At 42.0% G+C, this 12,270-nt stretch overlaps 3 protein-coding genes and 1 long non-coding RNA gene across 5 annotated transcripts; 2 read left to right on the top strand and 2 right to left on the bottom strand.

Moving 5' to 3' along the window:
• The first annotated feature begins 2 nt into the window (after window positions 1-2).
• On the top strand, window positions 3-3,887 carry LOC148175759 (uncharacterized). The gene is made up of 3 exons (XR_015769896.1): window positions 3-103; window positions 153-203; window positions 3,849-3,887. It is a non-coding gene; the product is annotated as an uncharacterized LOC148175759 (long non-coding RNA).
• An 820-nt stretch (window positions 3,888-4,707) lies between these two features.
• Window positions 4,708-7,782, bottom strand: LOC148175758 ((3R)-3-hydroxyacyl-CoA dehydrogenase). 2 transcript variants are annotated; one of them, XR_015769889.1, is made up of 7 exons: window positions 7,631-7,782; window positions 7,276-7,586; window positions 6,921-7,230; window positions 6,084-6,204; window positions 5,845-5,984; window positions 5,612-5,795; window positions 4,708-5,359 (listed from the first exon to the last, which is right to left on the bottom strand). XR_015769889.1 is itself a non-coding variant. In XM_088033666.1 (4 exons), exons 1-4 carry the CDS (start codon window positions 7,674-7,676, stop codon window positions 6,791-6,793), a joined length of 753 nt encoding a protein of 250 aa, XP_087889792.1. In that variant the 5' UTR covers window positions 7,677-7,782; the 3' UTR covers window positions 6,750-6,790. The 2 variants fall into 2 exon arrangements, 1 of the variants encoding a protein (XP_087889792.1); XM_088033666.1 differs by lacking the exons at window positions 4,708-5,359; window positions 5,612-5,795; window positions 5,845-5,984; window positions 6,084-6,204 and adding an exon at window positions 6,750-6,876.
• EndoG (endonuclease G, mitochondrial) lies at window positions 7,775-8,934 on the top strand. Its single transcript, XM_088033665.1, has 3 exons — window positions 7,775-8,270; window positions 8,318-8,554; window positions 8,602-8,934. The coding sequence occupies exons 1-3, from the start codon at window positions 7,873-7,875 to the stop codon at window positions 8,876-8,878; spliced, it is 912 nt and encodes a 303-aa protein (XP_087889791.1). The 5' UTR covers window positions 7,775-7,872; the 3' UTR covers window positions 8,879-8,934.
• Window positions 8,935-9,535: 601 nt separating this feature from the next.
• On the bottom strand, window positions 9,536-12,156 carry Raf (serine/threonine kinase raf oncogene). Its single transcript, XM_088033664.1, has 2 exons — window positions 11,375-12,156; window positions 9,536-10,953 (listed from the first exon to the last, which is right to left on the bottom strand). The coding sequence occupies exons 1-2, from the start codon at window positions 12,101-12,103 to the stop codon at window positions 9,625-9,627; spliced, it is 2,058 nt and encodes a 685-aa protein (XP_087889790.1). The 5' UTR covers window positions 12,104-12,156; the 3' UTR covers window positions 9,536-9,624.
• Between the last annotated feature and the right edge of the window lie 114 nt (window positions 12,157-12,270).

Below are 12,270 nucleotides of genomic sequence, written 5' to 3'. Positions count from 1 at the left end.
CCGTGCAACGTGTTGGAAACTTCAGGAGTTGATGAAGAAGAAGAAGAAGAAGAAGAAGAAAGAAGCGGTGGCACTCCTAGGCTCGACATTCTGTCGGTAGAAGGTTTGTTTCGCTTTTTCAAGTTTAGTGTGTTTATAGTTTTATTTTTTAGATATGGCGAACTCTTGAAAATGCCTGGATGATGGATAGCTGTGAAACTGAGGTGAGCCGGTTGGCTAAATTCTTTGATCTTGTATAAATTGCCGAAATTTGCGCCCTTTCTTTTTTTTTGTATTGTCTTGTCGCTGTTTTTAGTCTAAATAGCTAATTTCGCGTTTGTAAATTGAAAACGAATTTGCGCCCTTGTCTTTTTTTTTGCATCTCTCTGTCGCTGTTTTTAGTCGAAATCGTTAACTTCACGTTTGTAAATTGAAAACACTCGAATCCGCGCCCTTGTCCCTTTTTTGCGTCTCTCTGTCGCTGTTTTCAGTCTAAATCCCTAATTTCGCGATTGTAAATTGAAAACACTCGAATTCGCGCCCTTGTCCCTAATTTCGCGATTGTAAATTGAAAATCCTAGAATTCGCGCCCTTGTCCCTTTTTTGCGTCGCTCTGTTGCTGTTTTTAGTCTAAATCCCTAATTTCGCGTTTGTAAATTGAAAACACTCGAATTCGCGCCTTTGTCCCTTTTTTGCGTCTCTCTGTCGCTGTTTTCAGTCTAAATCCCTAATTTCGCGATTGTAAATTGAAAACACTCGAATTCGCGCCCTTGTCCCTTTTTTTGCGTCGCTCTGTTGCTGTTTTTAGTCTAAATCCCTAATTTCGCGTTTGTAAATTGAAAACACTCGAATTCCCGCCCTTGTCCCTTTTTTTGCGTCGCTCTGTCGCTGTTTTTAATCTAAATCTCTAACTTCGCGTTTCTAAACTTAAAACCTTCGAATTCGCGCCCTTGTCCCTTTTTTTGCGTCTCTCTGTCGCTGTTTTCAGTCTAAATCCTTAATTTCGCGTTTGTAAATTGAAAACACTCGAATTCGCGCCCTTGTCCCTTTTTTTGCGTCGCTCTGTCGCTGTTTTTAGTCTAAATCCCTAATTTCGCGTTTGTAAATTGAAAACACTCGAATTCGCGCCCTTGTCCCTTTTTTTGCGTCGCTCTGTTGCTGTTTTTAGTCTAAATCCCTAATTTCGCGTTTGTAAATTGAAAACACTCGAATTCGCGCCCTTGTCCCTTTTTTTGCGTCGCTCTGTCGCTGTTTTTAGTCTAAATCCCTAATTTCGCGTTTGTAAATTGAAAACACTCGAATTCGCGCCCTTGTCCCTTTTTTTGCGTCGCTCTGTCGCTGTTTTTAGTCTAAATCCCTAATTTCGCGTTTGTAAATTGAAAACACTCGAATTCGCGCCCTTGTCCCTTTTTTTGCGTCGCTCTGTTGCTGTTTTTGGTCTAAATCCCTAATTTCGCGTTTGTAAATTGAAAACACTCGAATTCCCGCCCTTGTCCCTTTTTTTGCGTTGCTCTGTCGCTGTTTTTAATCTAAATCTCTAACTTCGCGTTTCTAAACTTAAAACCTTCGAATTCGCGCCCTTGTCCCTTTTTTTGCGTCTCTCTGTCGCTGTTTTCAGTCTAAATCCTTAATTTCGCGTTTGTAAATTGAAAACACTCGAATTCGCGCCCTTGTCCCTTTTTTTGCGTCGCTCTGTCGCTGTTTTTAGTCTAAATCCCTAATTTCGCGTTTGTAAATTGAAAACACTCGAATTCGCGCCCTTGTCCCTTTTTTTGCGTCGCTCTGTTGCTGTTTTTAGTCTAAATCCCTAATTTCGCGTTTGTAAATTGAAAACACTCGAATTCGCGCCCTTGTCCCTTTTTTTGCGTCGCTCTGTCGCTGTTTTTAGTCTAAATCCCTAATTTCGCGTTTGTAAATTGAAAACACTCGAATTCGGGCCCTTGTCCCTTTTTTTGCGTCGCTCTGTCGCTGTTTTTAGTCTAAATCCCTAATTTCGCGTTTGTAAATTGAAAACACTCGAATTCGCGCCCTTGTCCCTTTTTTTGCGTCGCTCTGTCGCTGTTTTTAGTCTAAATCCCTAATTTCGCGTTTGTAAATTGAAAACACTCGAATTCGCGCCCTTGTCCCTTTTTTTGCGTCGCTCTGTTGCTGTTTTTAGTCTAAATCCCTAATTTCGCGTTTGTAAATTGAAAACACTCGAATTCCCGCCCTTGTCCCTTTTTTTGCGTCGCTCTGTCGCTGTTTTTAATCTAAATCTCTAACTTCGCGTTTCTAAACTTAAAACCTTCGAATTCGCGCCCTTGTCCCTTTTTTTCGCATCGCTCTATCGCTGTTTTTAGTCTAAATTGCTAACTTCGCGTTTGTAAATTGAAAACACTCGAATTCGCGCCCTTGTCCCTTTTTTTGCGTCGCTCTGTCGCTGTTTTTAGTCTAAATCCCTAATTTCGCGTTTGTAAATTGAAAACACTCGAATTCGCGCCCTTGTCCCTTTTTTTGCGTCGCTCTGTCGCTGTTTTCAGTCTAAATCCTTAATTTCGCGTTTGTAAATTGAAAACACTCGAATTCCCGCCCTTGTCCCTTTTTTTGCGTCGCTCTGTCGCTGTTTTTAATCTAAATCTCTAACTTCGCGTTTCTAAACTTAAAACCTTCGAATTCGCGCCCTTGTCCCTTTTTTTCGCATCGCTCTATCGCTGTTTTTAGTCTAAATTGCTAACTTCGCGTTTCTAAACTTAAAACACTCGAATTCGCGCCCTTGTCCCTTTTTTTGCGTCGCTCTGTCGCTGTTTTTAGTCTAAATCCCTAATTTCGCGTTTGTAAATTGAAAACACTCGAATTCGCGCCCTTGTCCCTTTTTTTGCGTCGCTCTGTTGCTGTTTTTAGTCTAAATCCCTAATTTCGCGTTTGTAAATTGAAAACACTCGAATTCCCGCCCTTGTCCCTTTTTTTGCGTCGCTCTGTCGCTGTTTTTAATCTAAATCTCTAACTTCGCGTTTCTAAACTTAAAACCTTCGAATTCGCGCCCTTGTCCCTTTTTTTCGCATCGCTCTATCGCTGTTTTTAGTCTAAATTGCTAACTTCGCGTTTGTAAATTGAAAACACTCGAATTCGCGCCCTTGTCCCTTTTTTTGCGTCGCTCTGTCGCTGTTTTTAGTCTAAATCCCTAATTTCGCGTTTGTAAATTGAAAACACTCGAATTCGCGCCCTTGTCCCTTTTTTTGCGTCGCTCTGTCGCTGTTTTTAGTCTAAATCCCTAATTTCGCGTTTGTAAATTGAAAACACTCGAATTCGCGCCCTTGTCCCTTTTTTTTGCGTCGCTCTGTTGCTGTTTTTAGTCTAAATCCCTAATTTCGCGTTTGTAAATTGAAAACACTCGAATTCCCGCCCTTGTCCCTTTTTTTGCGTCGCTCTGTCGCTGTTTTTAATCTAAATCTCTAACTTCGCGTTTCTAAACTTAAAACCTTCGAATTCGCGCCCTTGTCCCTTTTTTTCGCATCGCTCTATCGCTGTTTTTAGTCTAAATTGCTAACTTCGCGTTTGTAAATTGAAAACACTCGAATTCGCGCCCTTGTCCCTTTTTTTGCGTCGCTCTGTCGCTGTTTTTAGTCTAAATCCCTAATTTCGCGTTTGTAAATTGAAAACACTCGAATTCGCGCCCTTGTCCCTTTTTTCGCATCGCTCTATCGCTGTTTTTAGTTTCAATCGCTAACTTCGCTTTTGTCAATTTGAAATTGCCAAAATTCGCGTTTTTGTCACATTTTTTTAATCTGAAAAGTGTCGCAATTTGTCTCTCGCGAGCCACTGAATCAAGTAATTGAAAAATGTTCCCAAAAAGTCCATAAATTAATTCTTATTCATGTATTTTGTTTCAGTGTCTCAAAAACTTGTTTTTTGCTTTGAGAACTTGGACCTGGAGTGTGCCACTCTGTAGAGGAGTTCGTCGTTCGCAGCAGTTGGTGTTCTTCTTCAAAACCGCGGCAAGAAACCATTGAAAATTGTTAAAAATTAAATTAATTTTTGTACCTGGTTAATTAATAAAGTCGATAATAGATGGCGCTAATTGTTACCTCTCCCGAACACCTGACTCCTCCAAAACTATAAAAGAGTGCTTAAAAAAATGGGGAAAGGGTGGTGGGGACCGGACCCCAACCTCCACTATCCGACAAGCTTCAATAAGAAAGTGTCTATTCTTTGTGATGTTAATATGAGAGATATAATAATAGACAGTGTCTATTATTTATAATGTTAATAATATAATAGACACGAAAGTGTCTATTATATTATTGACGTTTTACAGTTTTCTTTAATGAAAAATTTGAGCTTTTGCTACCCGTTGATAGATGGCGCCATAGTCGACCTTTTATTAAAAAAAAAAATTGAATTTTAGTTTTTGAAAATTTAAAATTTCAAGAACAGTCGAAGTTTTGTTTAAGTTACAAATTACAATCATTATCTTCCTAACTTTTGCTACCCACGTGTTGATGGCGCCACAAAAATTGTATAAAAAAAACACTCTAATTTAATGAAAAATTTGAGCTTTTGCTACCCATTGATAGATGGCGCCACAGTCGACCTTTTATTAAAAAAAAAATTGAATTTTAGTTTTTGAAAATTTAAAATTTCAAGAACAGTCGAAGTTTTGTTTAAGTTACAAATTACAATCATTATCTTCCTAACTTTTGCTACCCACGTGTTGATGGCGCCACAAAAATTGTATAAAAAAAAACAAACTCTAATTTGAAAGTTTTTTTATTCAAAAATTTGAAGAAATGAAGAGAAAATAAATCTAACAGTTTATTATATGAGAGTGAGAAATAAAAGCGATTGATGGATGGACTTGATGGAAGAAGTCGATTCCCAGCAGGTGGGTTTTCATGCGAAGTAAAGGGGAGACGTCTACAGAAAACGGCAGTCTCGATGAAGGTTAGACGAACGCTGTTATCATTTTATTAGGAAGACACCTGGCTTGGATTGGTCTCCCAGACAGGCAGGCCTGCTTGCATCTGGATGCACCTACTTCATCGTAATCAATGGCGAATCGAAGATTTTCCTGCGTCGACAGAGAAGATATACCCACTGCCATCTTTCCCTGATGACGGTGAAAGTCGAGTTACTTGTCGATGATGACTCCCACATTTCAACTTCACTCTTTTCGTGGTCTTGCAGCAGTCTCAGAGGCGGCTGACAGCTTCCTAAAGGTTCGCGTTGCCATCTGCTGTGTCATCTGTGCAGTTGGCTAACAACGTTCTCTATCTAGGGGTCCTGAATTTGCGGTGTAACCCATGTCTGATTACTCCTGGAGGGTTTCGTACCATTCCCAGAGAAGTGAGGACGTTGACAGGAAAAATGTTTGTAGCTTTCTTGTCAAAGCAGCGTTTCAACTCTGAAACAAGTCCTAATAAGTAAAAATTTCTACGCCTGAACATACATCGCATAGGCAACCAATAATACAAATTAGTGATTTTGTCTAGTATAGTAAATTTTGTTTTCTAAGGATGATGACAGATGACACTTCGTTTAACCAATCAGAAGAGAGAATTTTTGTCCACTTCAAGTCTAGTGGAAACCGAACAAATGGAGGGAAATTCAAGTTGGAAATGTAGTAACAACACTTAAAAGTATTCTTGAAACTCACCATATTAAAAGAAATCAAATCTTCCGAAAGAATGCTGAACTTGTTAGTTTTAAGAAAGCAAAACAAACTTTCTACTTGTCGGTACAATGGGCCATCACAACTTGCTTAGTTTCAACAAGGCCGTTGAAATCACCTTTCTACGTTCACATCCTATTATTCCATGTCCTTTTTTCCTTTCTCCTTCCTACAAAAAGTGTAAAAAAATTTGATTATGAACATGTTTGTTATCTAACCTGCAAAAGATTCTCGTTTCTCAAGCAGAAGCAACTCTGACTTTCTCTGCAATTGCTGAGTGATGACGTTAAGTGAAGCCCTCAATTGATTGCACCTGCTTGTCTTCTTCAGCTGTTATTTAAGGACATGTGCAAACCACCTAATCAAAATAAAAAATAAGCAAGTTTTGTCTACTTCAAGTCTAGTGGAAATTGAAATTGCGAATTTCAAAACATTTAAAATTATTTTTGAAACTCACTCTTTTGCATCTCGCATTTCCTTTTGACTTCAGCACTTTGGGGCACTGATTCGACTTTGTGTAGGTTTCAGTGACCCCCTCTTTCTTCTACAACTTTTTGACATCACTTCCGTTCTTGTCCCTAAAAGCAGAAGAAACGTTTATAGGTAGCATGGTTTCTTATTTATGTTTTTCCTAACAAAGTTATGCAAAGACCTTTCATATAAAACCGTTTTTCGAGATCTAATTAAGTTACGTTGAATCACTTCGATTGGAAAAACATAAATTACTTCCACTTGCTACACATACACTTTTTAAAAGTCCGAAATCCCCAATAAAACTAATAATCAACTTGAAACCGCAACTCAAAACTGAAAACATGTAAATTTTTGTACTTTTTGATAAACGCCACCTAGCGAAATAAAGCCGAAATTGTTAGTTGACGCGTTTTCTCATCAGAGGGCTAGAAGTTTTTTGAAACTTGACTAACCGATTTAGCTTGAATTTTTACCACATTTTAGGATTTAAAGAGACAAATCTTCGATTGCATCACAAAAAATACAAAAAGCTTTGTTTTATATTGCTGTACTGCAATTGTCATTTCACCAATGACTTGTTTATGCCGACAAAAACGTTTATAGAAAATACGGAATTATCTAAGCTCAAGGAAAAAGCATAAAACAAAAAAAAGATTCAAAAATATATTCAGTTTCGCGGACATTGTACCCTTACACCCCTCCTGTGATATCAATGGTAGCTCCGTGCACATATGAACTCTTATCTGACGCTAAGAAAGCGATAACTTCACCCACCTCTAACAAACAATGTTATCTCAAAAAGTGTTAACCATGTGACTACCTTCTGGTTTCCCGAATCGTCCCAAAGGAATCAGTTTGATGGCTTTGTCCCTAACTTTATCAGGAACAGCATCCGTCATTGGGGTTGCTATCATCCCTGGAAGCACACAATTGACTCTAATCCCGAATTTCCCAAACTCTTTAGCTGCGGTTTTGGTCAACCCTTCAACTCCTGCCTTGCTCGCGCTGTAATTAGCCTGTCCTATGTTACCATACTTCCCTGAAGTACTCGCTATGTTTATCACAGAGCCCCCTTGTACGCCGTGTTCGACAATAGCATTGGAAAAAGTTTGAATGATCATAAACGTCCCCTTAAACTCCTAGTTTAGCAAACAAAACAATCAAAATAAAACTACTTTTAAGTTGATATTGAGGACATCATCAAAGTCACTGTGAGCCATTTTCAACAAGAAGTTGTCTCTAGTAATCCCAGCGGAATTGACGATTATTGACGGTGGTTTTTTGTACTGTTCGAGGGCAGAAGCCAGTGCTGTTTTAATGCTTCCATGGTCCCCCACATTTAATTGTAACGGAAGGTGCTCTTGGGAATTTGCAATGGTACTTACGGTGTCTTCAGCTCCTCTCAGATTAAGATCCGCAGCTATAACAGAGGCCCCCTCGCGTGCAAGAATGTTACAAGTCGCCCGACCAATTCCAGAACCAGCACCTAAAAATTACAATAAAGACACTGAAATCGAGGTAGAAACGCACCTGTGACGAAGGCTAGTTTCCCGGCCAAACTTCCAACTCCAGCCATCGTGTTATCTTATCAATTCAGAATTTTGTCGAATCATGAGAAGTTGAGGTTAGGAGTGTCATTCCGGTTTCCACCCCTCTTGTGTCGGTGGTATTGACCAATCAGGTTGATTGTTTCAAGGTGACTCCCACAAGTCCGGTACGAAATGAACTGTCAAAATACCACTCGTGCACCTCCTTTTTAACTAAAACTAGCAATGGCAGCCCCAAATCTGAAGAAATTCCTCCTTTTCGGCTCCTTCGGAGTGTCGAGTTTCCTCGCGGGGGCTTACGTAGAGCGCAACTTGACCCCTCAACCTAACCTAAAAAGCTACCCAGGTTTGCCCCTTTTCGGCACGGTGTCAGCAGCCTCGCCTGTCTCGCCCGTGCCATCGGAAAGCAACGCCGGTAGGATATCACAGATCATGAAATTCGGGTTTCCCAGCCTTGACAATATCCGTTCCTTTGACAATTATGTTTTAAGTTACGACAAGAGGAACAGGGTGGCTCATTGGGTCTTTGAGCACATCACAGCGGAGTCTTGCAAGGCGAACGACCAAGTCGATCGGAATCTGTGCCAGTTTAAACCCGACGAGAGCATTCACGAGTTCTTCAGGTCTCTTCCACTCCTTAATTTAGGAGTTAATAAAGTTGGATTTGCAGGTCCCAAAACTCGGACTATTTTAAATCGGGGTACGACAGGGGGCACTTGGCGGCGGCGGGGAACCACCGAGGCAGCCAGAAGCTGGTCGATCAAACGTTCTACCTCTCCAACATGGCCCCACAAGTGGGGGTCGGTTTTAATCGCGACTCTTGGAACCGCCTGGAGCGCTACGTAAGAAGACTGACTAGAGTACACCGAAACGTGTATTGTTGCACCGGTCCTTTGTATCTCCCAAAGTAAAATCGCCCATTTTTCTCAACCCAGGACTGTAATTTAATTGTAGGAAAGAGTCGGACGGGAAAAACTACGTCAAGTACGAAGTTATTGGAGGCAATCATGTCGCTGTTCCCACACACTTCTTTAAAGTTGTGGTATGTGAGACACAGACGGGGGCTTTGGAGATGGAGTCGTACGTCATGCCCAATCAGGTCATCAGTGACGATGTGCCTTTGACCAGTTTTCAGGTGCCCCCTGAGAGCGTGGAAAGAGCAGCGGGGCTGTTGTTTTTTGACAACATCTCCCGGAGTAAAATCAGTAAAATCAACGGCAAAAAGAACTGAGTTTTAACGTGTTTTTTAAGTGTAATTAGTCCTGAATAAAGTTATTAAAAATATAATTTATTCCACCAAATTTCGTCAAAAAATGGTGACGTGCGTTTCGATAGGAATGCTACTATCATCAGAGCAATGATTAAGATAAGAAACTTCAAAACCTAAAACACAAATTTCAAGAAAAAGTTCAAATCATCAAATACTTGAGACAGAAAGAATGCTTTTATGTTAAGGCTGATAAAGGTAACAAGGTTTTTATTTTAGACAGAAAGGATTATTATAAAAGGGTGAACAACCTAAGATGGTCCTTACCAATCACTAAAGAAAAACCCAATGTCCAAACTGATCAGAGAACTTTGAAAAAATGTAACAACCTTATCACCCTCAGCTTAAGTTTAGATTTCCAACCCGGTTGTTCCAAAATTGTTTTGTTTTCCAAAAATTCATAAACCGGGGAAGTCAGTGCGACCAATTGTTTCGACCATTAATGCACCACCAAGATTTGATCCAATAAATTTCTTTGCTGAATAAAGATTGTTATTGTAAAAAGTGTGTTTTTTAAGAATTTATTTAATACGAAAACAAAACAATATTTGCAGATTTTTAAATACTTGATAATTAATGAATAATTCTACTAACTGTTCTATTATGATACACACACGAGGCAATCACAACCGGTCATCACAAGTCGGTGGACAAAGAACGGCCAATCATGGACAAAAACCAGAAAGTCTTCGTTTCCACAAACATTTGTGTTAAACAGCCAAGCCCGTGGCCGCAGTATAGAAAAAACTGGAAGGGCCGAAGGTGACGGGCGTCTTGGGACTCGCGCATGCATAAATAAAATCATCGGATTGGATCTGGGTTCTGTTCATGTTTGGTTCCGAAGCGGACCTGTTGATCTTGGGTTGATTCCTCAAGAGCAGTACCAAAGAAGCATGAATCTGTCTAAACAAAGGCCTGTCCTCCCTATCAAACTTGATGCAGTCTTCAGTCAGTCGTTTTAAAGCTTTAGGGGTGTCTGTCCGCAACTTGGTCAAATCCGGTTTGAGAAACCCGCGTCCCACCATAAACAAGATCTGATCTTTGTTGTTGATGTGGGAATAAGGGAGTTGCATTGTCAACATCTCGAACATGACGATCCCGAAAGCGTAAACGTCGGATTGGAAGCTGTACGGGCTGTCTTCCTGCATGCGGATGACCTCTGGAGCCATCCAAAGAATAGAACCGGTGGGTTGTTTGTGCCGGGGGCCTGACCAGCGGGTCTTGGCGGCGGCTAAACCAAAATCGCCGATTTTCACGGTGAGATCGTCATGCAAGAAGATGTTGTTCGACTTCATGTCTCTATGGATGATGTTTTTGGCGTGAAGATAGTCCATCCCTTGCGCAGTTTGCCGCCCGATTTCTATCAAAGTAAATAACGCGAATCTCGTCTCGTGGACGTGGAGATGCTTGTACAAACTCGAGCCCTCACACCACTGCGTCACGATTGCCAACTGCGGCTTGCTAACACACCCCATAAACAATAAAATATTAACGTGTCGCGTCTTCCTCAACACCGCGACTTCGTTTTTAAACGCTTGATACTGTGCCACACTGGGGATTTTGACGTTTAGAGTTTTAACCGCGACAGGGCCGTGCCAGTGAGCTTTATAAACCGTCCCGAACGAACCTGAGCCCACACGGGGTCCTACCAGTATCTCGTCCGCTGAAATCTCCCAGTCTTCGATGCTTTCTCTCGGGGCCAGAAGAGGTTTGCTCTCATCAGCAGAACGAGCTCGTGGTCGTCTCGGTTGGAGCGAACCAGTCGGAGATGCTTGAGTGCTGCGGCATTGTGAGAGACAATCAGTGTCGCCGGTGCGGCTCAACGAGAGGGATTTGGGGCAGTCGTCTCCTGAACCTTTGACGTTGTTTAGACAGACGTTCGGGGCGGAACTCGACCGGTCGTGGTGCCCCAAAGTTCCGGGGTGCCGTGGCTGACGGTGGGGGAGGCTGAGCGCCGCTTGGCCCGGGTGCAGGATGCCGGCGCTGAAGTCGGGGGGGCGCGCCAGGAGCGCTCTGTAGTACGCGTCGGTCATGCGGACCTGCGAAAGGACGTATTATTTCCTGTCATCAAGCGATTTCATTTTCTAAAGGCTAATCGGGGGGGGTTGACATGCCTCCAAAATGGGATACACCTGATTTCCCCTGATTTCTTAGTGACTTCCGTTGATTTCCGCTAATTTCTTAGTGAGTTCCCTTGATTTCCTATGATTTCCCCTGATTTCTTAGAGACTTCTCTTGATTTCCCCTGATTTCCTAGGGAGGCCAACCCCTCGAGGTAAAATGAGGGATTTGACCAGTTCTCGCTTTAGAAACAGATTTGAGCCTCGTTTGTTGGAGTTTTTGCGCCTAAATGCGTAATATTTAAACTGAGATAAGCACAAAAACCGCAATGACATCATGTAGAGCTTGATAATAAGTAAAACAATTAAGAGAGATATGAAAAGTGGCATTTATACGTACTTGATGGCAAAGCGAAGGGACTCCGCTGGCGCACCGTTGGTGGAACTTGTAGCCACAAGTCCTGCAGTAGAACCCTTGAAACAAAAGTCTCCGACAGCATTCACAGAAAACCAAAGAGAAGAACGTCTTCCTAACAAAGTTATGCGAAATACTAGTGGGAATAGGAAACTTGTCGATAATTTTAACAGTAATTTCTTCACAATTCAACATGGAGATGTCCGAGTCCCAGTTAATGGTGATGTTTGTATCCCCGAGATAAACACAGCACATTTCACAAATGAGGTTACGTAATTTCATTGCTTTGGCTAAGGCATCCCGCAACGTGAGCCCCTCGCGTATCTGCACGCTGGTTCGTTGCTGGTTGGGCAAATGCGCCCGAAGAAATCTAGGTCGGGGGTGCGCATCGCTGCTCGGTTGCGAAATCTCTCTGGGGGCCTCGGCTTCCATGCCTTCGGGGCTCTCGCGCCCGTTGCTGAGCTGCTCAATGAGTTGGCGCTCTTGGAGCTCGAACTCGTGGAGTTTGCAAGTGAGGTCTTCATATTCCATCAAGTAGATCGCTGGAGGGTGCTGGAAGTCGGCGAACTTGGCGTTAAGGGCGTCGATGTTGGCACGAGTCAAGTTGATAACGTTGATGATGTTCTTGAGTTGCTCCTGGATGTCCAAGTCCTCGTCGGTAGACATGGTGCCCGCTGATGTTGCCTGCATCAGAGAGCGCGATTGAATTCCCATCCAGAGTGATTTCGTTGCAATTTATGGTCCTGTCAAATTCTGTCAATGCATCCATTGCACTTGCCCATTTTCGTATTTGTTGTTTCCTTCATTTCGGCCCTTTTGGACTTGCAACTGCACCTGCGTGCACCATAAGGTTGGCACTACTAACATTGACATTCGGAACG

Source organism: Gnatocerus cornutus, chromosome 4 (assembly GCF_029298725.1).
Source record: "Gnatocerus cornutus isolate USDA-ARS CGAHR chromosome 4, icGnaCorn1.1, whole genome shotgun sequence".
NCBI classification, from domain to species: domain Eukaryota; kingdom Metazoa; phylum Arthropoda; class Insecta; order Coleoptera; family Tenebrionidae; genus Gnatocerus; species Gnatocerus cornutus.
The sequence above is the reverse complement of the archived record's forward strand: the minus strand, read 5'-3'. Positions and strand labels throughout refer to the sequence as shown.